This window comes from Petaurus breviceps, unplaced genomic scaffold, assembly GCF_028583685.1.
Source record: "Petaurus breviceps papuanus isolate PSGF00001 unplaced genomic scaffold, PetGlider_PUasm1.0 551, whole genome shotgun sequence".
NCBI lineage: Eukaryota > Metazoa > Chordata > Mammalia > Diprotodontia > Petauridae > Petaurus > Petaurus breviceps.
Window position 1 is genome coordinate 12,872,930 of NW_027186372.1, and position 27,719 is coordinate 12,900,648.

The window sequence follows — 27,719 nt, forward strand, 5'->3', positions numbered from 1 at the left end:
ACTGTACTTAATATTTAAAAATATTCTAAGTATATTTGCTGAAGGACCATATTTGTTACTTTTCTAGTGAATAACAAAATCTTACACCTTTCTGCTTTTTATCTTCCTTTCCCAATTTATACAATCCTACCTCAAATAATTTTCACTTGGTTCAAAAAAAAAAAAAGGGGGACATATGACTTGTATCAAGAAGCTTATATTCCACATTATTCCTTGAGTCACATGTGGTTTCTGTGACAATAACCTTGCTTGCTTCTTCTGAAACAGGAACATTTATTCTTCTGTTATTTAAAAAAAGCACTGGAACATTCACTGCTCTGGATGACTGAATATCATGCCAACACTAAAAATGGTCAGTAAGGGGACATGCTTATGCCAATTCAGATTCAGCTGCTTTCTTTGCAAAGCTGATTAGTACGATTTACCCCAGATACACACCACAAGTAGTTGTGAGGTGGGAGACAATTGTGGATGTCTCTACAGAAACATAAACCCAATGATTTTTTAGTAAAGTGATCTGAAACATATTTCAGTTTATTATGATTATAATTAGTATCACTATAAAAAAATAACTTAATTTTATTTATTTATTTTTTTAAGCAATTGGGGTTAAGTAACTTGCTCAAGGTTACACGGCCAGTTATTTCTGGGTGTGGTGCTAAGTATCTGAGCCCGGATTCAATCTCCAGGTCATCCTGACACTGGGGCCCGTGCTCTTACTCACTGAGCCATCTGGCTGCCCCTAAGCAATTGGGGTTAAGTAACTTGCTCAAGGTTTCACAGCCAGGTGTTTCTGGGTGGGTGCTAAGTGTCTGAGCCCGGATTCGACCCCCAAGTCATCCCGATACTGGGGCCGGTGATCTTACTTGCTGTGCTACCTGGCCGCCCCAAAAAACTAATTTTAATATTCATACTTTTAAGATCAGTAAACAAGACATTATATGTTATACATCATTCAGTCAAGGGATACAAATATAATAGTAAATAGGGGATATATACAAAATAGTGATTTGGGGGCATGAAGGTACATTAACAACTTGGGAAATCAAAAATGCCTTTTTGCAGGAGGTGGTACTTGAGCTATGCCTTGAAGGGACTTAAGGGTTCCAGGAGGTTGATGTGAGGAGGAAAAGCATTCCACATATGGGGGTCACCCTGTGCAAAGGCATAGATGCAGGAAACAGCCAGCATAATAACTAGCATTTACACAGCAAAGACATTTACAATAAATATTATCTTTTATGATCTTCACAATAACTCTGGGAGATGGGTGCTACTGTCATCTTCAATTTACAGCTGAAGAAAATGAGGCAGAGGTAGTGACTTTCCCAGATTCAAACAGCTAGTGTCTGAGGCAGATTTTAAGTCATGTCTGCCTGCCTCCAAATCCAGAGTTTTATCTAACCTGTGTCACCTGGCCACCTATACAAAGTCACACAGGGAACAAAAAGAAGGCTAGTTGGATGGGAGCACAGAGTGTAAATTGAGCAATGTACTATGAACAATGCAAAAGTAATCTGGAATTTGATTCTGAAGAGATTTAATGTCATACAGAAGGAGGGAGACAAAAAAACAAATAATTAGTAGTACATACCTTATAAAAGGCCTGAAGATCACCTATAGGAGGTGAAACCGTTACGTAATCTGGGAATTTATCTTGTAGGTGAGCGATGAGCATACCAAACTGGGTCCCCCAGTCTCCCACATGATTTAACCTGGTTAGCAAAAAAACAAACAAACCCCCAAACAAAAACACTTTTAGAAACATTGAATCATAGAGCAAGGAAGATCTTGGAGATACAATCCACTACATTTTACAGAGAGAACTGAGATTCAGGGAAGGAAAACAACTTGCTAATATTCCACAACTAGCTTGTGGCATGGCCAAGAATTTGAAGGTGAGTTCCCAGGCTCCCCATCTAGGATTCTTTCTATTGCATCATGCTACCTCTTCATGTTATGGACATTTTTATTAAATGTTCTATTTCAAGTTATAGAACTCTAAGGCTTTTATAACACCTTAACTAATCACTAAAATAGTAAATCATACTGAAATGTTAATGGCAAAACTTATCAAGAGACCGCATTATCTCTATAATGTAGCTATATATATACACACACACACACACACACACACACACATATATCTATATCTATATATATAACTATAACTATAATGTAGAGATAGCTCAGGGAATTCAAGTAGGCCCAAATAACAGGTTAAGTGAAAAATTCATTCTTTTATTCAATTTAACTCTACTTAGGAAAAAAAATTAAATGCCTACCATGTAAAAGAATCTATGACATGTGCTAAGAACACAAACATAAGAATGAAAGAGTCTCTGCTATCAAGAAGCATACATTCTACTAGAAGGACAGACAACCTGTATGAAGATAAGTACAATAAAATACAGGGAAGAGATTCAAGGTGCTCTAAACAAATGAGAATGGACAGTACACTTTCAGTGGTGTTATAGACAAAGTCCCATTTTCAAATGAAACCTCTGGTTTTCAACAGAAATGTCAAAGTGAAGGAAATTAGTAGTTTCTACCTGAGTACATCATAACCCACAAATTCAAAGAGTCGGGACATGCTCTCTCCTATGATTGTTGACCGAAGATGGCCTACATGCATCTCTTTCGCTATGTTTGGAGAAGAAAAATCAACTATAACCTGGGACAGAAAACCAGAGAAAATATTATGCAGAAAAGTTTAATTTCATTAATATGCATATAAACATAAAAATTTACATCATTACCAACATTTATTAAATACTAATTAATTGTTGAGTACCATGAAAGATACTGGGAAGATACAACTAAAAAATCTCTGCCCTCAAGGAATTTACATTCTATTGAGGTAGACAATATGAACATAAATAACTATATATAAAATAAAAAATGATGTGATAGGGAGGGGGAGTGGAGGGTAAGCAAAAGAGCAGCTTCATGTAAAAAGTAGAGCTCACGTTAAGCTAACCATTAACTTTTTCAAGTACTTTCCTTTGTATTTTCTCACTTTATAGTTAAAAGAATTCTGGGAGATGGGTTTGGCAAATGTTATCGCTCACATTTATTTAGTAGTAGGGCTCAGAAAGGAATCTATATCATGATATATACAGCCTTATTCTTTCCATAAGACCATTACTGTTAATTTTTTTAATAACCAAAATATCATCTCTTATTTTAGACCTTAAATCTTTCTAAGTACTGCTAGATGTAGAATTCATAAAAGAGCAAATTACGTCTACTAAAATCAGCAATTTCGTGCTTGTGATTATGATGGAACTATCAGGATTCCAAAAGAAAGGTTACAGTTATTTTATATTCCATTCATAATCATATCACAATAATTTAAATGATGAAACCTCAATGCAGAAAAATGCAAGGCATAACAAGTTATGATGGTAGCTCTGTACTACTCTTTACAATAAACAATACTTCAATATAAAAATGCTATCCACATAGGTACCTTCTTTCTTTCTCTAAGAGCAGGTGGCTGTACTCCATTCACCAAAAGATTAGTCAGTTGTTTGGATACAAAATCTTTTCTAAGGTGAACATTAATAAAACCTAATAGTGAGAAAAGGAAAAAGAGAAAGCAAATTGCAGAGCTTCAGGTTTGGTACCCAAATAGTTTTCTTCTCAAATAATCAAACAAAAATACCTACAGCTGAGAAAAATACATATTTTCATTAAAAACTGATACCCTTTAATAAATGAAGACCTGTCTTCTGTCATTGATAAACCATCAAATCTCCCTGAAATGGCTTCTAGAAATATTATACTATGTAAGCAGCAAACTGAAGATTGTATCCTGACTGATTCTGTCAGGGTGTTTCAAACCATGAACTAGAAATATGACTACCACTTGGCATTTCTGAATTAAAGAATTTTAGAGTTGTGAAGTGCACTGCAGATCATTTAGTCTAATTTTCCCATTTTACAAATGAGGAAACTAAGGCTCAGAAAGGTCAAATAACTTGCCAGAGTTTACACAACCAGTCAGTGATGATAGAAAAAAAAAAAAGTCTAGTTCTAAAGGACCCAAGTCCCCTGAATGGAAGAAGCTAATGGTATTTCTTGTTAATGATGGTATATCAATTGGTATATAAATTACATGATTAAAAACAAGGTTTCTTACTCATGACCAAACTATAATGCTGGTTGCAAGAAAACAATAAAACATAGTATCATTATATATCTATAATACAGGTAATATCATTATAATCTATGATTGAATAACATTTTTAAAAGTCTACACTTACATAATATATTATGCTTTTAAAAAATACTTTAATATTCACTATTTTACATCTATTATCATACCTGAAGTAAAAAGAATATTTTTTATTCCTTATCTTATTGGTAAGGAAAGTAAACACAGAAAGGTGAAACAATGAACTTAAAATCATATGATCAGCTGGTAGTCAAATGATTCCCATATCCTAGCTGAAAGCCCTTTTTAGTAGCCACATTTTATCTGATTCACTACTCAACATTTTACCCTAAAATTGGATTTGAGCTCATCTTGCTGGTTGAATAAGGAGATCAAGCGTCAGTACTTCTACTTTCAAAAGATGACAATTACGATCATACCAGGACCAGCGATTTCAACTTTTTCAATGTATTCATTGTCTGGAAGGTGTCTGGCAATATTTTCTGCAATATCTCTTGGGTTAACTTTCTCCTCCTTGGTTTTGAGCAACATCTGTAACACAACACAAGGCAACTTAATACTCTACAAAACCGAGCAAATTTCTTGAAGATCCATGGATGTATCCTGACATAAAGCAAAAGGTTCTTTTCATATAAGTGCCACCAAAAAAAGCAGAAGCAGTGAAGCCTCGCCTCTTTTTATTAAGGTCAACTTAATATAAGAGATACCATGAGGACAATTAAAGAGTCAAAACCATGTAACTTCTCCACTTTAAATGAGGTAGTGAAAATGTGTTAAATACACAATTTAAATGCTGTTGTTACTTTAGTAATACAAGATCCTTAAGGTTCTAATGATGTTTTGTTTACATCTCTTATTTTCAAGTCATCATGAGATGCAAGAACTTAAAAACATTTGGGCATTAATTAGAATATAGTACTTTATAATATTAAACTTTAACCTAGAATATGGAATACAATCCAGGTAAAGATACCAGATAAGAACCTAAAGGTAGATAGGGAGGGTTGGAGGAGGAAGGTTAATGGCAATTATCAAAATTAAGGAAAAACTCATTTAACAATAAACTGTGCTAAATCTTTGGAGGGGAAAAAAAAAAACAACAAAAAACAAATGTGAAGGACCATCTATGGCCAATATTTTAATCATCACAGGATAACCCAGGCCACATATCAATTTTATTTAAATAGTAATGACAGATCAAATATTTGAAGCTACTGGTACCTCGTGGATGGTCAATTTAAAATTTTTATGCTATGATATTCAAATGTACATTACTGTTAAATAGAATGGAGGAAGAAGAGTATCAGACACAATATACTAAGTAAGATATCAAAGAGTGTTCAAATAAAAAGGATAAATTCACACTGTCCACAGTTGCTCATTTCACTATGAGGAAAAGCAATAAAGATTCTTGGTAAAGGGAAACACAAATCTATAGTTACAAATATATTGGCTGTGGACAGAGTAAACAAGACATAGGCTTAAACCTTTAAACTATCTCTTTAAGAAATCAAGTCCAGTGGGCAGCTAGGTGGTACAGTGAATAGAGTACCAGCCCTGGAGTCAGGAGGACCTAAGTTCAAATCTGGCCTCAGACACTTAGCACTTACTAGCTGTGTGACCTTGGACAAGTCATTTCACCCCTCCAAAAAGACAAAAAAAAAAAGAGAGAGAGAGAAAGAAATCCAGTCCTTCAGTATTTGTGGGGAAAAAAATCCTATTCAATCAATAAACATTTATTTAGGGGCGGCCAGGTAGCACAGCAAGTAAGAGCACCGGCCCCAGAGTCGGGATAACCTGGGATCAAATCCGGGCTCAGACACTTAGCACCCACCCAGAAACACCTGGCCGTGTAACCTTGAGCAAGTTACTTAACCCCAATTGCTTAGAGGCGGCCAGGTGACTTGGCAAGTAAGAGCACCGACTCCAGAGTTGGGATAACCTGGAATCAAATCCGGGCTCTGATACTTAGCACCACACCCAGAAATAACTGGCCGTGTAACCTTGAGCAAGTTACTTAACCCTGACTGCTTTAAAAAAAAAAAAAAAGCATTTATTTAATATTTACTAAGTGCCTACCACGGGCCAGACACTGATTACTAGGTGTTGGGAAAAGATACATATTTGACGAATGGGAGAAACTTTGAACTCAAGGACAGTTATGATGTTACTGTAAACACTTTGCAATCTTTTGCTCAAAGGATGTATATGCTCCTGTCTAAGATTTAAATAACCCAGAATAAATTTAATATAGTACCTTTGTGAGCCCCATAGCACTGTTACACTGATAATCCCCAAATTTTGGTTGCTGACTTGGTGTGACTACCAGGGGAGGATTTTCCAAATCTGGATAAGCAGTCTTAATAGCATAAGCAAAGAGTTCTTGTAGGCGGCTATTGATGTTAATCATGCTTTTAGTTGGTCTGTTCCTTTCTGCTTGAAGGCTCTGTGGAAAGAGAAATAAATATAAATTGCCAGTGAAGGGCAATATGCCCCATATATAGGTTCATATAACATTCATAGAGTTTTAAGGAATTAACGTTAGAGAAAGAGAAAAATTAAAAAGACAACATAAAGTAGAGGCCCAGTGTTAGCACATCTGGTCTCTTAACAAGACACGCATAGCTTTATACAGTCACTTTATCACAGGTTCCAGAAAGTATGGAATTGGGAACTAGGATTTACTGTCTTGTTGAAATCTGTGAATGAGAAACTTAGGGAATAAACTGAGCACAATCAATTTATTAGCAAAAGTAGCAATTACTAATAAATGGGGTCCAAGGCTTCTCAATAACCAAGGATCCCACCTGACAGTCAAAGTACTTCTTTTATAGTAAAGTGACAGAACCTATTATTAGTCAATGTGGGTGTTATCTAGTTATGATTGGCTAGAATCAGAGAATGTGGATTTTGTACAGGGTGTAGGAAATTTTCACAGCAACAACTTAGATTTCCGGGATTATGACGACAATGATTCATGGAATATATTTGATCTTTATCTTAACTGAGTTTCTCCTAAAAGTGGGTAGTGGGTGACTTATAAGAGAGAAATAAGGAACTAAAGTTTCGGGCTCAAGAAGTTTAAACTCACATAACGAAAGGGAGAAAAATAACTAGATTAAGCCTTAATGAAATACCATAGTATCTCAAATTTTAATATCCCACACTTTCCCCCTTTGAAGAAATATGCATCTTTAATGGATCACTTAAAGCAATTATCAATATCAAATGAATCCTATATCATTCCTAGTATTATTCCTATAAAATCTTTAAGGGTAAAGTAACAATTATAGAATAAAAAAAGGTTGAGTTAAATTTATATTTACAAAGTCACTTAGCAATACTCATGATCAATTAATTTTGAAAAACTCTTGGCACTTGCAAGTGGAACAGTTAATATAAGCCAGAAAACAATTGAGACCTAAAATAAAGAGAGCACATTTCATTGGTGGATTATGGCGAGAATTCTTATCTTAAGTCCCTGATGTCTCAAGGCAGTTACAATATTGGGAATGGGCCTTCAAGGACTGGGTTTCACTGGTCTGCTTGAGATTCTTGATGTAACATTATCTTCAAAGGGGAAGTCATATAGTGGAAACTCCAAAGGACCAGTGTGTCTTGCAGTTCCTGCTTCATGCAGTTCTGTGTAATTTGCTTAAATCTTCCAGTAATAAGGCTCAATACAATTTAGTACACTCTCTGAGAGCCTGACGTGGAAAATGTGCCTTTATGTCTCTTAAAATGATAGACTTCAAAATAGCAAAATAATTTCAATCATCAATGCAATTTTATACATAAAATCCTTAATCCAATTTTGAGAACTTGTTACTAAAACATACTCAGGGCCTGTATAGCCTATTAGAAACACTTGAAAATCAATCACATATTCCTAATTTGCAGAGAAAACAGTTTGGATTCTGTTGTTTTTTCAAAATTTACTACTCCATTTAATTAGATGACTTTTACATTCTTATCTAATTTCCTCCTTTTGAGGATATTATCCTCATATCATCCCGTATAGCATTATTTATTCGTGTGTGTATTGAAAGGGACATACTTGAAGGACTCATTCCTATATATGAGTATACAACTATTAGCAAGGGGGTGGGAAAGCAAAGAATTCATTAGTTGTGTAGGATATTAAGGTGACTATTAATTCAGATTGAAAACAGCAAGTTCCCCTACACTTATAATAGGATGCAAGTATAAAAGATCTTACTGAAGCAATCTGGATCTTATCCTATTATAGTAACTCAGATGTTTCAGTATTAATCTGTTAATTGAGAGATTTAGTATTGCAACAACATATTCACCTGCCCAGTTTATGAAGATGTGCTATAAAAGGGGGAAATAAAAAAGGGACATGATTATATTATCAAGACTAGCCCCTCAAAGGCAGTAACTTGACACAAGTCATAGGGAAAAAACTCCCCTTAGTTCTGTTTGATTCCAGGCAAGAGTCATGTGTAACAGCCAACTATATAATAAAGTTCCACATTATTCACAGGGTATCAAAAGCCATGCTCAAAACTACACAGGTGGGAAAATTTCTTATTCAGAAAGGAAACTGCACAATAGGGAAGCTGAGTCAAGAGGATCCTACCTTAGCCTATGTCAGGTTGTTCCCTCAACTTTTCCCTGGCACAGACATCTACCTGTAGCAGTTCTCACACTGTGCTCTCTTTGGGCAGCACATGGCATCCCCACTGAATAGTGGACTGGTGGTTTCATGATAATTCAGACACTCATACCTGAAATCAAAACTCAGAACAATATCAAATTATAGTCCCACAAAATTTTACTCAAACACCAAAAATTCACTAACCACAGCTTAGGGCTAGGTTATTCTTTTCTCTTGTTGTGCAAATAAGGATATTTCATGTATCCTTCATTTATAAAATAAGATTAAGAACATTCAAGAGTATTTTACACATATAGAGAAGTTGGCTCAAAACTCATTTATTAACAATCTTTGTAATTTTCACAAGTGGTATTCAAGTAATCCTATTTGAATCTCTATTAGCTAAATCTGTAAATTTCTCCACCTTGGAGATCCTTGCTCCTCAAACTGCAGAATTTCAGTGTTTCACAGTACAATGTCAGTAGGGCTGATCCGCTCTCATGACCTCATCCACGTTAAAAGTCCCTCACAGACATGGATTGCTTTAAGAGAATTTTACTACCTTCTCCCAACAGTGAGTCATTAGGATTATTTTCAAATTTAAAGTAAAACACACCTCATTAAATATTTAAGTCTTCAAACATTGTGACCATATTCTTTTAACAATTCAATTTAGAATCTTAACAGTATGATACGGTGTTTCCCCCAATTTCACCATATAAGAAAAATTTTCATTCACAATGTCATGTATTTAAAACATGAAACAAAACTTATTACCAGTTATTAATTGAGTTGTAAACACTTTCAAAATATTTTACATAGAAAATCACTTCTGGCCTTCTATAGTGATTGTATTCAAGAATACTGAGAACTTTCTTAATATTTTAATATAGAGTTTACAACATGATAGGCTTTTTCTGGTTAAGATTAATTTAAAGAGGTACGGAGTCCAAGTCTTCTGAAGTATTTTAAAATGTGTAGGTTTTGATTTTTCAGTTATTATGAACTTCTTAAATGTATCAGCATAACAATCTGCTAGTTAACATTACATGACAGTTAAATAGTAATTGTAAAACTTTTCTATAAGAATGAAATCTTAAAAAGTTAAAGTAAATGATAATGGAATCAGTGAGAAGTTAGAAAAGCATTCTTTAAGCAGTAGAACATTATTACCAAAAAAACAACGTTTCAGTAAATTCTTAGAAGGTCTAAATATTGTTCGCTTTCTGAGCAAGTCAGGCGCTATATCAAACGCCTCACAATCATGTGATCCTCTCAACAACTCTGGGAAGTGGGTGCTGTTATTATTATCCCCTTTACAGATTACGGAAACTGAGGTCAACAGATCTACCACACCTCAGTTTCCTAATCTGTAAAGGAGACAATATTCCAATAGGAGAACACATCTCACTGTAAATGACACCACAAACTTCAGTTTCAGGACAAAATGTCAATCAAATCAAGTTCAAATTTACAGTCTCAAACGGTTATATTTGGAATCTTGAAATTTCCCAAAGGCTATTCACTGTTAACATTTCAAATTTCAGGGGCCCTCTTAACTTAGCTCAAAAATCCCCCTTTTCTTCGCTTGATCTTGTCCCTCTAAATGCTTTCAAAGGGTGGGTAAAATACCTATCTTAGTTCTTGGGAGATCCTAAAGTTTGGAATTCACCCTTTCAAGGACAGTGTTAGTGTGTACACCCAAATAATTTTATACTGCAAATTTTCCTTTTAAAAAATCTTCAAATTTTTGTCCCAATTATATCTCAGACTATTTGTAGAATTAATATTTGTGAGGGCAGCTAGGTGGCGTAGTGAATAGAGCACTGGCCCCGGAGTCAGAAGGACCTGAGTTCAAATCCGGCCTCAGACACTTGACACACTTACTAGCCATGTGAACTTGGGCAAGTCACTTAACCCCAACTGCCTCCTTTCTTCCCCCCTCCAAAAAGAAAAAAAAAAGAGAGAATATTTGCTCCATTAAACTTTTCCCTTTACAATCTAGTTTAAGTTTTATTACACAAAACCAAATAATTGCAAGACTGTCACCCTTTTGGGTTTTTAGATGTATAATTCATCCCAATTTCTTGTAAAGTTATATCATTTAGAGTATATAATTGCTTAGGCTGACCAGAAGCAGATACCATGATAAAACAAAAACAAATACTATTCTAAATTAAATTTTACTTAAACTTTGAACTGCCCTCTCTAACCAGTGAAATCACCTTCCTTCCTTGCATTATAATCTGTCACTCTTCAGGGAAAGAGTGATGAAAAGTCTAAGTGCTCTTTCCATGTAACTTTCAGTTTTATTCTTATTTTTCCTTAAAAAAAAAAAACTCACCAAAATATTTCACCATTTAAAACACCATTCAAACCATGATTTGGAAATTTACAGTAGAGAAATGAGATCTATCACAATTTCAGACTGTTAATTAGATTACGATACCATACTACTTTGCCCCAGACAATTAAATCTTACTGAATCATTTCAAACTACCTTCAGATCTGTTTATAATCTAGTCCCTCTATTGTCCTCCAGTAAAGGGGAGGGAGAATATAGGTGCTTTGACCTAATTCTTCAAACTTCCAGAATCTACTAAGATGTTTCAACAGTTAATATAATTTGGAAATTTATAGTAAAGATGTTACAATTTAGCCACTAATTTTAATTTCTATTTCATAATGTTATACATTTCTACAAACTGGGAATAAAAATCCCTTCCTTTCTTATCTGAGTCTCACCTGCCCTTCTAACCAGGCCAGAATTAGAAAAACAGACAGAGAAAGAGACACTTTCTTTTTTGAAGGCTTTGAAAGTTCCTCAGAAAAATACATTCTCTATGCCCCAACTCCCACACCCCATTCTGGCTGATGAGATCGCAGGAAGAAGTTAGCAATATTTACCACAAAACACAGACACACAGATGTACTTGATGGCAATGTTTTTTCTTCTTTTATAAGCAAAAAAAAAAAAAATCAGTGCACACAACTTTACTGACTGTAATCTTAAAGCCTTTAATAACTGAAAGTTCTTCTTTGGACCAGATCAGGGAGACTAAATGTCTAAACAAAGCCCAGAGGGGTCCTATAGGCAGTCCCTCCTGGAAGTCCTAAAGGGTAGCCCTTGCTATTGAGACTGCTATCACAGCACCATGCTCAAAAAACCTTAGGTAGGCTGCTACAAGTTGTAGTGTCAGCACAGGTATCCAATTTATTTCTAAGGAAGGGATTCAGTGTTGTGAATACTTGTATTGGGGCAGAGAACATTATTTTACCTGTGAAAAATACCTCAAGTCCTGCTGGTGGGATTCTCCCATTTAGGGCTTACTTTGGCTTGATGAATTAGGACTGAGACCAAGAAGAAGTCAGACCTCTTGAGTACCCTCAGTTAAAAGTGTCTACTGGAGTACTCTAGGGGGTTCCTCAGAGAAGAAAGAGGTCCCAGTAGCAGGGTGCTATCATTCAGACTCCTGGATAGCTCTCCAACTGTTATGGACTGAAATCTATGAGTAAGAGAACCGAGGCAATGAACTTCTGAGAACAATCAATTTATTAGCAAAGATAGCAATTGTTAATAAATGGGGTCCAAGGATCCTAAGGACCTACCTGACAGTCCAAGCACTTCTTTTATAGTAAAGTGACACAATCTATTATTAGCAATGTGAGTGTTATCTAGTTACCATTGGCTAGAATCAGAAACTGGATATGCTTCACAGGGCATTTTTCCTTTTTTTTTTTTGCTTTTTGGAGGGCAATTGGGGTTAAATGACTTGCCCAAGGTCACATGGCTAGTTTTTGTGTTAAGTGTCTGAGGCCTGATTTGAACTCAGGGCCTCCTGGGTTCTGGTGCTGGTGCTCAATTCACTGCACCACCCTAGCCACCCTGACAAAGCATTTTTCACAGCCACAGCTTATATTTCCTGGAATATAAGTTTCTCCTAAAAGTAGGGAACTAAAGTTGCAGTCTTAAGGAATTTAAATTCACATAATGAAAAGGAGAATAGTTACTAGATTAAGCCTGAATGAAATATAGTAGTATCTCACATTTTAATTTCCCACAATTCCCAGAGGGAAAATTATAATGCAAGATTACTCATAAATAACTTATCAAATGCTAGTATAGAAAAAAAAAATAGCATAGAAAAATATTATTGAATGGCCAAGACAGGAAGGATGAACTCTGCCAAAATAACAAACTGGGGTAGGAAATTTCACTATCTCCATACTGCACATCGTTTGGACTCTTTCCTATTAGTTAATACTGCTACTTTCACTCCCAGTTTCCTGAGCAAGACTGCCAGTAGAAGTCAGTAAAGACTTTTTAAACACTGACACCACAAAAAGTTGTCTACATTAGATTCTTCTGTTTCTTTTCTTAGCCATTTTAGTTTGTTTACTACTTAAAGGCTGTGAGAAAATATTGATATAGCTAATTATATTCTTAAAACTTCTCTGTGGGAAAAAAAAAAAAGTATTTGGCGGCTAGGTGGCACAGTGAATAGAGCACAGGCCCTGGGAGTCAGGAGGACCTGAGTTCAAATCCAGCCTCAGACACTTAACACAAAAACTAACCCTGTAACCTTGGGCAAGTCACTTAACCCCAATTGCCCTGCAAAACAAACAAACAAAACTTCTCTGTGAAGGGAAAGAGAAGACAGACTAAGTTGTCTTAGAGGACTGCTTTAAAAAAAAACTTTACTAAATAATTTTTGGTCTTTTTGTTTTTGGAGGGCAATTGGGGTTAAGTAACTTGCCCAAGGTTACACGGTTAGTTTTGTGTGTGTGTGTGTTAAGTGTGTGAGGCCAGAACCGAACTCAGGTCCTTCCAAGTCTGGGGCCGGTGCTTTGCTCACTGAGCCACCTAGCCGCCCCCTAAACAATATTTTTTAATTTAAATTTTACTGTTAGTTCCGTATTCTCTACCTCCCTCCTCTCCCACCCCTGAGAAAGCAAGAAATATGACAGCCCATTATACATATACAGTAATGCAAAACATTTCTGCATTAGCCATGTTCTAAGGGAGGGAAAAGAAAGAAAAATAATGAAAGGGAAAAATGCTTCATTCTGCACCCTGAGCCCATTAGTTCTCAACTGAAGGTAGAGCGCATTTTATATCATGAATTCTTTGGAGTTGTAGTAGTTCACTCTACTGATCATTATTACTAAGTCTTTCACAGTTGATTATTCTTACAATGTTTCTGTTACTGTGCAGACTGTTGTAGCTCTGCTCACTTTGTATCAGTTCATACAGGTCTTCCTAGGTTTTTCTAAAACCATCCTCTCTTCACAATTTCTTACAAAAAAAGAGCATTCCATCACATTCATATACCATCATTTATTCTGCCATGCCCCAGGTGATGGGTATTCCTTCAGCTGCCAATTCTTTACCACCATAAAAAGAGCTGCCTATAATATCTTTGTACATGGGGGTCCTTTTTCTTTTTCTCTGATCTCCTTGGGGCATAGACCTACTAGTGATATTGGTGGGTCAGTCAAAGAATACGCACAGTTTTATAGCCCTTTGGGCATAGTTCCACAATCAAATATTTTTTAAAAAATTAAAATTTTTTAAATAAAATTAACGGTTAGTGATCTATTAAATAAAAATTATAATCCCTGTTTACAGTTTAATGTAGAATTCAATATGAAATAAAAAAGCTGATTAAAATATTGAATCTAATATAAATTGGGTAAATATGCCATAGAACTTTGGCCTGTACTACATTTTAAAGCATTCTGTAAACCTTAAAATACTATTAAAATGCAAGCTACCATTACATACATTATAAAACATTCATAATGTTCCCAATTGTTTCATATATTTAAATCTTTTTTTCCCAACAAAATTACCTAGTAATCACATGTTCATTAATGAATGAGGACTGCCTTTTGTAATTCTCACAAAACATAGTATAAGAGAAGCTACCTGACACAGTGCATAAAAGTCTTGGACTTCAAACCATTCCTTTGACCTCTAATAACTCTGTGAAAGTCATTTAATCTCTCTTGAGGCCATTTCTTTGGCTGCAAAATGGGGATAACAAGTCACAGGGTTGTTTTGAGGATTAACAAAATGTATAAAGCACTTTGCAAGCCTTACAAGGCCATATAAACCCCAGCTATTATTAAAGTATTTGTTAAGCCCAATTGAATAAGATACAAGAAATGTGAAAGAAAAAAATAAATACTAATATAGATTACAGTCAAGTGAGGTCAAATTGGGATAGTTCCATGAACTGGGTGGTTTAGTGACTGAAATGTAAAACTCACTGAAGGAAAGAGGTTTACTTTCACTTTTCTTGTTGAGTAATTTTTCAGTCATATCCTTCCTACTCTGACCCCATTTGGGGTATTTTTTGGCAAAGTCACTTGGGATAGTTTGCCATTTCCTAGTCCAGTTTGTTTTATAGATGGGAACTAAGGTAAATGGTGGTGAGTGACTTGCACAGTGACATGGCTAGTGTCTGAGGCCAGGTCTGAACTCATGAAGATGACTCTGACTCCTGGCCCAGTACTCTACCTACTGCACCACCTAGCTACCTTAGAGGTTTACTATGCTATAAAAGTCAAACTTTTGGGGACAGAACCTCACAAGAGATGGATAAACCACTCAGGAAAGTACTCTCTAAAAGGGCTGGAGAAGGGAGAGAGGGATAATGTATTATATGTCACTGCCTTCTTTTCCCAGCATTTAGTAAACACCATGTTTCACCTGAACCAAACAATTTAGCCAAGTCAGACAAAGTAACCACTATCTCCTACAAAAGAAAAAAATCAATGAAACCTCAAATGAACTGTTTAATGCCACACAGGTATAGCTGAGTGCCAGAGCTGGGATCAAAATGCAGATCTTCTGATTCCCAGTAGTATCTGATAACTTTATTTTTAGAACTGCATATAACTAGTAACTACATATAAGTTTATAATTTCATTTAGAACTATTTTGGGCACTGGAACTGGAATCAGGGACCTGGTTCAGGAGTATGGAGGAGGCACTCTCTCTCACTGGCACCTCCTTTGATTCAGGTCCAATAAATTACCTTGTACTTGAAGGCTTAAGCCTATTGTTATCTTAATTTAATCTTAAATGAATATTTAAAAATGTATTCAATTCAGTAATTATACCATTGCTACACTAAGGCACGGCCAAGCTGACACAACATTTTAATAAGACACTTCAAAGAACCATAAAAAGACATTAAGCATGAGACAAGTCAGCTTTTGCTTTGTTTGCACAAACTAGGAGACCAGTGGTAACTTGTTTGATCCCTGGAGAAAAGGAGATATTTTACTTCTCTCCTTTCCAAACACAATCTGTAGTGCTTCAAAAATCTTTTATGGATCTTAGTCTAGAACTGAGAATAAGCCCCTGAATCTATTAACAAAGCAGAGGCTCACTCACCTTTTGGAGCACGTTCAGGCGATACTTAAGTTTTGAATTTTCTTCTCGCAACTGCTCCAAATTAGGAGAAACTCCTTTACACCCAAAGTTTTTCAATCTGTCAATTTCAGCAGTCAGAAACTTGATCTCTTTCTCCTAGTTAGGAAAAAAAGGGAAGATCTTCAGCTGTACTTTATCAGCTACTTTATTGTGGTCTAACAATTTTATTCTTTTTTATAGTCAGAAGAAACATGCTGGGACACAAGTTTTTTTGGGGACTGGGGGTGGGGAACCACTTCAAACCAGGTGGGCAGTGATTTAGCCAACATGCCCCCAAATTACCTAGCTAAGACAAAAGGATCGGCCCCCCACCGTTCCTCATTGACTTCTGGTGGTTTTTCTGGGTCACTTCTCCGGTGAACTATGGGCCTTGTGAAGAAGCGTCTCAGTACAGCCTGCTGGGCTGGCGCCCCTTGCAGCATGACACACGGCACGAGCATCGTCCAAACTACTGGACTGCTTCAGACAGCTTTTGGTGACAGCATTTCGGCTCCCACCCGCACCGAGGCGTGTCCGTCTGAACTCCCATATGGAGGGAGGCGCCCTTAAGGCATCGGACAGACCCGGCTGTGGCAGAGCTCAGACTAGACAGTCTTCGTGTTCGGCGAGTTCAGTTGGCAGGCTTTGCACTGCCGCACTAAGCTTCACGGCACACTTGGCGCCACCGAAGGCGCTCCCCAGACACCCGGGCCCGCTCCTCGCCCCGCCACAGGACCCCCAGCATCACCTCCGTTTCCCAACCCCTGCACCACTTTCCTTGTTTTTACTCCCAACACCCAGACGTGGAGATGGGCCTAATCCGCAGGAGGCGAGGGGAGTTCCCGGGAACCCCCGACAGCGTCCTCCCTCCGGGGCCGGCCCAGGCTCAGGCCTCCGGGGACACACCGTGGCGGGCGGATAAAAATAAGCCTCCAAAGCCAGTTCCCCGGGACGTCACGCCCCTCCCCCTCCCCCCACCCCCCCCTCGGTGGAGGCAAGGTCCCGGTTCCTCCAGGCTCGTCCCGCGGGCAGTCGGAAACGCTCCCACGGTCCTGGCCGGGTTAGATTCCTTGGCCACATCGCGCTCCCCCTCCTCCGCCCCACTTGAGGCCGAGCCTGACCTGCTGCAAAAGCCGCGCCGAGCACTGAGCAACCAGACCCTCCATCCTCTCATCACCACCTCACTCGGTCTGTGGCCGGAAGCGGAAATGGGCCGCCGGCCCCGTCAGAAACCGGAAGTCCCGCCTCCTCCCGGAACCGGCCTCGGGAATGCAGCTAGACCGGCTGTCCCGGGTCTGTGCTGCCCCCTAGCGGGGCCCGGCGGAACGCCCGCGGTCTGCAGGGGCGCTCAGGACGCGACAGCTTTGGGCCGGGGTTGGGACCGAAGGGTACCGGAGCTCCAGACTGTGGCTTTTCTCAGGCCAAGGCCTCCTCTCAGCATCCCTGCTTATTTGCCGGTCCATAAAGCGCATGCAGAGTTCCTTCAGAGCTCCATTTCAAAAAGCTTTAAACGGCGATTGGGAGGAAAAGTGTCCCGGGTCACGCGGTTGGGAGCTCTTGGGGCGCCCCCCTAGAGAGCGAAGAGCAGGCCCGCCACTAAGGACCCCGGGCCGACCTCCCCCGGTTACCTATCAGCCCGACCCCATGTGGGCCTAGGGGAGACCCCCCCCGCAGCCCCTACAAGTGTCCCGCCACTGAAGATGGGTCCCGAGGCTGATCGATCCTAGGAGACCCCGGACCCCCTGCGTCACCTCTCAGCCCTGCAGCATCCCCCGCCTTCCTCCTGCTGCGCCTGGTGAGGTCCGGGCTCCGGGGGCCCCTCGAATTCTGATTAAATCGGCTCCTAAGCCTCACTTCAGTCCACGCTTGAACTGGCCATTGTCCTTAGCCTCCAGCCACTTCCCACCCTTAACAGCCTGAAGACCCTCCCCAAACTTCTCCCCTAGATTCCTCCCCCCCACAACCTTTCTGTAGACCCCCCATCTCGTCTTCATGTTTGTGGGAGCCCAGGAGTGACCTAGCACAGACTTATGTCCAACACAAGCAAACTTTTAATAGACTTTACCTTTCTTTGGCTGAGAGAAGACTTGAGTCGAATTCATTCCGCAGGACCCTGCTTGTTGGTATTTTGGGGTCTCCAGAGCAACCCTAGCCCTCTTTATGGGTAACCTCTTCACCATCACTAGCGCTACGAACTTTCCTCCCCCCTCCAACCCATTCAACTTTTTTGTTTGGAAGGTTTTTTACATCAAATCCCAATCTGCTGATTCTTTGTACTCCACCACGTAGCCTCCCAGGAAATCTCCCAGACCAGCAGGAGTTAGGACTGAGTCAGGGGCCTTTGATGGGTAATCTTCCCTGCTTCCACTTCTCTTTCCTTTTCTCCCCCCCCCTTTTTTTTTTCTTGGTGGTAAAGATAAATTTCCTCCAAGTCTCCCTCTCAACCCATTAAGTCAGTGACTAGAGTAATCCACTTCTAGTGCCACCTGGTACCCACCTGAGGGCCTGTGGGATCAAGCCAACTTGAATCTTCTTTCCTCTATGAGTAGGAAAGGTTCAGGAGAGATGGAAATATATCTATGGATTCTGGGGAGTGGAAACTGTTTCACCTTGGGAGGAGCTGATCTTTATGTTGAAGTCTAAGTACTGTAAGTTAAAAATCACTGAAGGACTTAAGTACTGTATTCCTACAATCTAGGTCTGACCTAGGGGTCAGAACAAATCCTTTTAAAGGGATTTGTTGTGTTAAGTTTGGATTCAGACAAGAGTTATGCTGGAGGACCTAGAAGGCCACCTGTGGCCACAGGTTCTTCACCCCTAAGTACTGTGGGATTCTATCATGGGAAGTTTTAAACTGAGTGCAGCTCTCCTGAGCCCTTACATCCTTGTTGGGTTAAGGAGGGGCTGTATGACTCACCTCTTAAGAACTAGTGGCAGACTTCTTTTCTCTCTGTTGTTCCCATGTTTCCAGCCATACCAATTTGAACCTTGAATACTGGGAATAAGAGACATGGCTGACATCTGATTTATGGAATATCACGTTGTGATCTTCCCAACCCTCTGAGGTGGACAGCATAGGTATAGCTTTTCTTTTACACAGCGGAGGCTCAGAGAGAAGTGACTTGTGCGATGCTACATGGCTATTATGTATCCAAGGCAAATCTGAGCCTAAGTCATGACCTAACTCTAAGTCCAGCATTCACTATTGGACACTTCTTATGAGTAAAGTGCTTTGTGTGAGCTACTAATATCATGTGCGATGAGAACTGGCATGTATGCAGAACACTTCCAACATCATCTCCTCAAGTATCAGACTTGGAGAACTGAATTCCAGGAGAGTTGCAATGATGTGCAATGAAAACCTCTAGCAGAGACTTGATTATGCATAGGCATTCTGTTACTGGTTCCAGTTCCTAACCATATGTTTAGATGAAGCCTTTCTGATTGGTCGTAGTCAGAAATGGGGATGCCTTAGAAATGGCTCTAGTGACCAACACCTTGACTGAATAGGGTGTGGATTTTCTTGCCATCCCAGCACTGATGCCCTGAGAAGCAAGGAGTGACCTTCTGAAGCTGGACTCCAGGGCTAGTACTCTGCTCACTGCATCACACAGGTAGATGACATAAGAAGTAGATTGCAGGACCTGGAATCAAAAAGACCTGAGCTCAAATCTGATCTCAGACTCTTACTAGCTGTGTGATCCTAGGCAAATCATTTAACCTCTGCCATGCCTTAGTTTCCTCATCTGTAAAATGGGAATAATAATAGCACCTATCTCACAGGTTGTAAGGATAAAATGAGATATCTGTAAAATGATTTGCAAACCTATTAGGAATAATCATGCAAGGGTAGCTGAGACAAACACTCATTTGACAGATGCTTTTGGACATGAAGATGGTAGAGCTAACACTATGTAGAAACTGTGCTAAATTAAACTCACTCCCTAAAGATCGAGATGGGGTAGGGGACAGTGCCTGTGTCCCAGATTTAGGGAGAAATGTTTGGACTTTTGTTCTTGCTTTATCTTTGTAAAAGTTAATTGATGTGAAGTTGGTAAACAGAACTAGACCGCTAGTCACTGGCCCCTAAGAGAGAGAACTGGTGTAGGCTCAAGATGAGTAAGAGGAGAAACTCTGTAATAATCTTCAATTACCCCCCAGAACCCTGCAGGGCAAATGTAGTCAGACTGGATGGTACTGGTATTCTGTGCCAGAGGACATCTGATATATGTGTGTGTACAGATGTATGTGTGTGTGTGTGTTTATATATGTATTTATGTGTATCCACATATATATGCCAAAATATTCACAGAAGCACTTTGTGGTACCCCAAAACTGGAAACAAAGAAATGTACCTGTCAATTGGGGAGGAGTTAAACAAATTAGGCCATATTAACATAATAGGATATTATTAAGAAATGAATGATTCAGAGAAACATGGGAAGACTTGCATGAACTGAATGATACACAGCTAAATAAGGAGAATCAAGACAATAATATACACAGTGATTCCAGTAAAGAACACTAAAAATGAAAGCTGTTAACATCATGACCATTTGGGATTGTAGAGAAGAAATTTAAAAGTGTACCTCTTTCCTTTTCTTGGAGAAATGGGACAATGGGTGTGAAATATCTCATGTGCTGTCAGATACTGCCATCTATCAATTGATTCTAACTGTTCTTCTTTGGTATAAAAGAATGTACAGTGTGTGTGGGAGGGGGTGGGGGGGGACAGACATTTGGAAACGATCATGAGGTAAAAAAAAGTTTAATGTGAGTGGTTAATAGTATTTTTATTTCTATTTGTGTGTTTATATACAAGTGCCCTTATAAAGGAAGGAAATACTTGATTTGTGGCTTTGATGAGTCAGATAAAACTAGAGTTGCAATTGGCTCCCTTCTTCTCCAACCCTTTTTTAACAGCATAACTCAGCAAATGCCAAAACACACTGTTGAACCGTTTTAAGTGATAGTGAATGTCAGTCTTTTAAAATGTTAAAATTATTACCATTAATTTTAAAAGTAAAAGGAAGAAAAACAGATTCATGTCAAGTAAAAATTACATCCATTTTTTTTTGGTCTGAAGAGAAACAGGAAACATTTATTAGAGTCAGAATGCCAAGGGATCATAACCACTTCTTATACCCATCCAAATCTACAAAGATTTGTGATTTTTCTTCATGTGCATACTTCTTCTAACAACACAGATCAAAATTTTTCTACAACTTAGTAAATGGTCTTCAGGACTTGGTGCAGCCGAAATATTCATTGTCTTGTAGCCAAACTTGTGATAAACATTTTCAAATTTAGCTAGGTTGGTTCTTTGACAACAAAGCTTATCAGAGGAGATGAAGCTAAAGTGTTTTAACAGAGTCTGGCACGTAGTAAGCACTATATAAATATCAGTAGTAGTAATAATAATAATGACCATTATTATTATTCTCATTGGGTCTACATTGTTAGGCAGCTAGGTAGTGAAGTGGATAGAGTCAGGAAGATTGATCTTCCTGAGTTCAGATATGGCCTCAAACATTCACTAGCTATGTGACCCTGGGCAAGTCACTTAACTCTGTTAACCTCAGTTTCCTCATCTGTAAAATGAGCTGGAGAAGAAAAGGGCAAATAACACCAGTATCTCTGCCAAGAGACAGGGTCATGAAGAGTCATACAAAACTGGAAAACAACTGGACAAGAACTGACTGCATTCTTAAGCCTTTTTCATCTGTGTAAGTAGGACCTGCTCTCTACTGAGTCGGCCTCTAAGAATTATATTACCTCCATGCCAAAGGAGATATTGGCAAGACTTCACAGTGGAGGATATCAATCTGGAACCAGACTGAGGCAGGCTGTCAGGAAAGCAGATGTGAAGATACATTTTATTCATACCTAAGACTTTGATTGCTGTTTTAATAACTTACCAAAGAGGACAAGTTAAACAAAATAAACATTTCTGGGTTGGAGTCTTAATCATGATTCATAATTCGGATGGTTTTTTAAAATGCCATTTACATCTAGATTTGCGCCACAAGTAACCTAGGTCTTTTTCTGAAGTGCTGTAAAGTAAAAGAACACAGCCCAAAAAAAGATGTGTGATTGAAAAGGCAATTGTCAGCTTAGGAGAATGAGGCAAATTCTGATTGATCTAATTTCTTCTTTATGCTAGACTCTGCTGAAATCTAAAAATCAAGTCAGTGTTTCCACTCAGGCAGAGTCTAAGATGTGGGGTTTCTGAGACAAGAGTCAGTATTAATACAGCAATATTCTTGAATATCCAAAGTTCAAAAGCCTCGCTTTGCTCGACATCTAAGAATCTGAGGCAGAATGGGCTACCCCTCTTAGGAGAGCAGTTTCCTGCTTGGCCCAGAGGATTCTAGAGGGGTAAATAAACAAGAGTAGAGAATCTCTTTTGCTTTAAAAAATATCCTCATGCAATTAACACTTAACCTATTTGAAGTTCACCAGAAGACTGCACCAGCAGCATTCCTCTTCTAACCTCCTGTAGCTCTGGTCTTCTTGTCCCTAAATATGCTGGGGCTGAAAGCATGCTCCAGTTGTGATTTCTAAAATGTCAGCATAGGGGCATTTAAAACTAATTTATACAGACTGAAGTTGGAATGAGGATTATATACCATGAGGGTTGATTCATGCTGGAAAAACAGAGCATGATTTGAGGTATTTGGAAGGACTGTGGCAGATGGTGACAGTCAACCAATCTACTAAGTTTTTATTAAATACTTTCAATGTTCCCAGCTCTGCAGTTGAGCATTGCGGAGGACATGAGAGAACTATAAGACACAGTCCCTTCCTTCAAGGAGCTTACAATCTAGTTTCAATGGACACATGTGAAACAATTCAGTGCTAAACTGGGCCATTGTATATAACTGATGTAGGAATTCAGGCAAGGACTCCATAGAGTCTCAGTTGAGGGCAGCATATCACAAAGGAAAGGACATGGGGCTTAGAGCCAAGGTTCTCCTTCCAACTCTGCTGCTAACTAGTTTATTCAGGTTGGAGAGGAGTAGAGTGGAGAGGATGGGAGATATGAAGCTGAGACGAAGTTCAGGGACTGTGGCTTTCTTCCCTCTAGTGCTACACAGTACCTACCACACGGTAATATGTCCAGTGACCAATCAGTGCTCAGTGGCTCATTGAGATTACCAGGGATGGCAGTTACCGCAAAGCCTGAATTTGGGTTTGGTTCTCCTCCTTCAGCTGGAAAAACAAGTCATACCCAAAGGGCCTGGATCTTTGAGGGGCAAAGTTTTTTTTCCTGTCTAGGGGCAGGCACCAAGTATTTAATATATGTATAACAGTAATATCCTTACCTCTATGGGAGTATATTTAATTTATAGAAAATATAAGAATAAAGAGGAGGAAATAAAAATAAAAGTCCTACCAGTATGGGAGAAAGAAACGGATGGGAAGTGGGTTCAAGCAATAATAACTTAACCTGAAGTGTTGCTGAGGGAGAAAAAGGGAAAGAGAGAGAAAAAAAAGATTCATTCAGAAAGGCCACTTTATTGATGAAGATAAAAATGAATGTAGTTCCCCACAGCCCTCCCCTCACCTTAGTGGCTTCACTGGGCATGAGACTGGCATGGGCAGGCCTGCCTGTCTCAAGTGTGGGCCAAGGTGCCCAGGTCAGGCCCTGCCCACCCTTCTTTTTTCTCCTCATCATGCAGCCAAATGCAAACACGTCACAGCTCACGAAGATTCATTGACGGCACTTTAGAATCCCCAAAATGGCTCCCGTGCATTGTTATTTCTCTCCCCCCACCCTTTTTTTTTTTTTTTACACATTGTACAAAATACATGACTAGGAAAAGTCAGCTGTGCTGATATCTGCAGGAGATCCTTTTAGGATTCCCAATCCTCCAAATGTATTTATTGCAGTGAGACCTCTAAAAGGTAGAGCTGTACAAAAAAACAAACAAAAAACAAACACCACCTACACAATTATAAGAGCAGCAACTCAATACTGCTTTCGTTCATTAAAATTTTCTTTCCCAAAAATACATTCCTAAATATACAAACTATACAATCTTGTCATTTTAATGCTGGTTTTTATAATAACAATAGAACCCCAAACTAAAAACAAAAACAAACAGAAATCTGTTCATCTTCAAACTGACAAGAGTTCTACTGTGCATGGGACTGGGTACCTTCATATAACACCACATAAATAACTCTAGCCATACCCAGCTGTTCACATTGGGGGTGCATGGCCAGTAGGACAAAGGAAATACTTTTCTGGTGATCAGACATCATCCGCAGAGAGGGTCGGGATGTTAATCCTGGGTCGGGTGAAAAATGCCATCTTCTCCCTACAGAGGATGTCATCATTGTTGGTCAGTGGAGAGGCCACACTAGGCTAAGTGCCCTTGTCAGCTCCAGAGTCCATAGCGAAGGTCAGACAGTTTAGGAAAATGTTACCAAGGCAATGTCCCTGTGTTCTCAAAGTAGTGCTCTGACTGCCCTGAGACAAGGGCTGTAAGTTTGTGAAGCCGGAAGGGATCAGTGAGAATAAATCACCCCAAACTGTATTTATCACTCAGCCTCTTCAGCCAATCCCCTACAATTACCAGTGATAGAAATGTAATAATAAAGGCTGGAGCAGGTGGTTCATTCATTAAACAAGAGCGTCTGACAAATTAGGCAGCATTGTGCTGAGACCTGATAAAGCCAGCCAGGGGACGAGCATGCAAGGGCTCATGCATCACCAGGGAAGACTTGGCAACAGAGAATCATCTGTTACTGAGAGCCAGCCCTGTGCGGGAGGCCAATGAGAATAGGGAGGTGGGGAAAGTGGGACAAGAAGGCAGTGTGAGAGTAAAGGAGAAAGAGGGGAGTGAAGGAGAAGGAAAAATCAGAGGAAGACAGAGAAAGGAGCACAGGAACAAAAAAGAGAAGGATAGGGAAATGGAGAGACTGAGCAGTGAAGTAGGGCATCATGGCTCCTACCTGAATGACTGTACTTCTGGGGGCTCTTTACAACTCTGCCCCCGTAGTCGGTGGACATCCTTAGCTGCAGCTCTCATCATCTTGTCAGCCTGTAACTCACCCTTGTGCTCAGCCCTCTCTGCCTGCAGGGCAAAGCAATTCCAACAGTTCAGTTAACTCGCAAGCCTCTAGGGACTGGTCAGTGAGAGAAGAGTTCATTTTAATACAAAGTGATGAGGCTTCTGCGGTCGGGGTCCAAATGTGATGGAAGAGGTTATTCTGAGCACTTCTCGTGCTCCATGATGATTTATTTTATGATGAATTTTATTCAAAATAAAAATAAGTAAGTTATCGTAACACTGTACAAAATACATGTTAGATCAGCAGGATTTATCTGGGTCAATGAACTGACCTGTGCTGTCACAGAAAGAAATGAGAGGCAGAGATTGAATGAAACATTCGGGAAGGTGGGGAGAAGGAGATTTATAGAAATGGTTACTATGTGCATGTCCGTGAAACAGAGGCACATCTTCTCTGTCCTAACCAGCCCCACCACCTCATGTTTATATGCCACTTTACAGTTAACAAAAACGTGTTCCATACAACCCCCCTGTGGTATAGAAAGTGTGAGCATGATTAATTACTTTTCATTTCATCTTTGAATCCATAGTGCTTTAGACAGTGTTTACTCATAAGCACTGTATTAAGGAGGCATTTCATAAATACTTGCTAAATTAAATTATGTATCCCCATTTTATAGATGCAAAAGTTCAGATTTGGGAAAGGAGTGGTATTTTAGTATGGGAAATAAGCCTGGAGCTGTGGTGTCGGTGGGGGGGATCCCTGCTAGAGCAATGGAGTTAGGGACAGCAGATCTGGGTTCTGGTCCTGACTCTGCCCCTTGACTGACTTGGGGCAAATAACCTTCTGGGGTCGTCTGGTTTCCTCATTTATGTGGAGAGGATCAAATAAGACGATGTCTATAAAACACTTTATCAACTAAAAAGCACCATATGAACATATTCCTTGCTTCTGCTGTTGCTATGGAGATTTGGTGAGACTGGGAGTGTTAGCTTCTGTTAGTGCAATGATAATGACAATAGCTAGCATCTACAGCTATTATTGTAGCTATATAAAGTTTTAAGGTTTTCAAAGTACTTTACAAGCATTATGTCATTTAAATAATTTATTTTTATCTTTAATTTTTGCAATTTTGGAGGGGGGAAGGCAGGGTAATTGGGGTTAAGTGACTTGCCCAAGGTCACATGGCTGGTACGTGTTAAATGTCTGAGTCTGGATCCAAACTCAGGTCCTTCTGACTCCAGGGCTGGTGTTCTATTCCCTGCGCCACCTAGCTGCCCCACAGGTATTATTTCATTTAATCCTCACAACTGTATCAGTGATAATCAGTGCTATTATTATTCCCATTTTACAGAAGAGGAAACTAAGGCAGGCAGAGGTTAAGTGACTCAACCAGGATCGCCTAGCTAGTGTAAGGGTATGAGGCTAAATTTGAACTCAGGTCTTCCTGGTTCCACATCTGTTTCTTTATCCACTGTGTGGTGGCAAGCTGCCACCAGCCCCATCAAGTTTCCATAGGAGCCATTCTGAAGGAAGACACTACATAGATGTAAACTAATATTAAAAACTCCATGTTCTTGGCCTTTTAATCTAGTGTTCTAGGAATTGGGTTCTTTCCACTATGCCACACTTCTTTTGGGTGGCGTGGTATGACCCTGGGCAAGTCATTTAACCCTGTTGGCCTCAGTTTCATCATCTGTAAAATGAGCTGGGGAAGAACATGGCAAACTCCTACAGGGTCTTTGCCAAGAAAACCCTGAACAGGGTCATGAAGTCTCAGAAGCAACAACACACTTCTTTTAGGATCATTTGCATCGTAACAATAGCTACCATTTATTATAGTACCTGCTAGGTGCCAGGCAGAGCAGCTAGGAGGGCGCCACAGTGCAGAGAGTCAGGAAGACTCATCTTCCTGAGTTCAAGTACGATCTCAGACACTTACTGTGTGACCCTGGGCAAGTCGCTTCGCCCTGTTTGCCTCAGTTTTCTCACCTGTAAAAGGAACTGGAGAAGGAAAGGGCAAAGCACTCCAGTTATCTTGGCCGAGAAAACCCCAAAGAGCTCACAAAGAGTCTGACACAACTGAAAAGTGACTGAACTACAACATGCCCGGCACTGTGCTAGGTACTTTTATAAACATTAACTCACGTGATCTTCAAAACAACCCTGTGAGGCAGGTGCTGTTCTCACCCTCATTGTACAGTTAAGGGAACTAAGGTAAGCAAGGTTAACTGACTTGCCCAAGGTCACACGGCTAGAGGCGAAAGGCCAAATTTGAAATCGACTCTTCCCGACTTGAGGCCCAGCGTTCTCTCTCCTGTGCCAAGCAACTGCCCCTTATTTACAAGTGAACTATCATTCACCCAGCAGATGGATTCACAGAATACTATGAAAACAAGTGTTAGATAATGTAAAAGACTGTGTTCTTGTTTTTCTGTTTTATAAGGCTGAATTTTTCCAAATTGGGTTATCTG

General features: G+C 39.4%; 2 protein-coding genes across 3 annotated transcripts in view; both read right to left on the reverse strand.

Moving 5' to 3' along the window:
* RARS1 (arginyl-tRNA synthetase 1) overlaps positions 1-17,489 on the reverse strand; it is a 31,464-nt gene extending 13,975 nt beyond the window's left edge. Inside the window, exons 1-7 of one of the 2 annotated variants that reach the window (XM_069102406.1) lie at positions 17,346-17,489; positions 16,207-16,341; positions 6,438-6,626; positions 4,600-4,711; positions 3,473-3,573; positions 2,553-2,674; positions 1,595-1,715 (exon numbers count right to left, since the gene is read on the reverse strand). In XM_069102406.1, coding sequence (XP_068958507.1) covers positions 1,595-1,715; positions 2,553-2,674; positions 3,473-3,573; positions 4,600-4,711; positions 6,438-6,626; positions 16,207-16,341; positions 17,346-17,390 — 825 coding nt within the window. In that variant the 5' untranslated portion in view covers positions 17,391-17,489. Of the gene's footprint in view, positions 1-1,594; positions 1,716-2,552; positions 2,675-3,472; positions 3,574-4,599; positions 4,712-6,437; positions 6,627-8,783; positions 8,932-16,206; positions 16,342-17,345 lie in introns of those variants that run through there. The other variant, XM_069102407.1, reaches the window with a different exon arrangement.
* A 6,233-nt stretch (positions 17,490-23,722) lies between these two features.
* WWC1 (WW and C2 domain containing 1) overlaps positions 23,723-27,719 on the reverse strand; it is a 153,630-nt gene continuing 149,633 nt past the window's right edge. Inside the window, exons 22-23 of the mRNA XM_069102405.1 lie at positions 25,186-25,307; positions 23,723-24,548 (exon numbers count right to left, since the gene is read on the reverse strand). Coding sequence (XP_068958506.1) covers positions 24,482-24,548; positions 25,186-25,307 — 189 coding nt within the window. The 3' untranslated portion in view covers positions 23,723-24,481. The remainder of the gene's footprint in view (positions 24,549-25,185; positions 25,308-27,719) is intronic.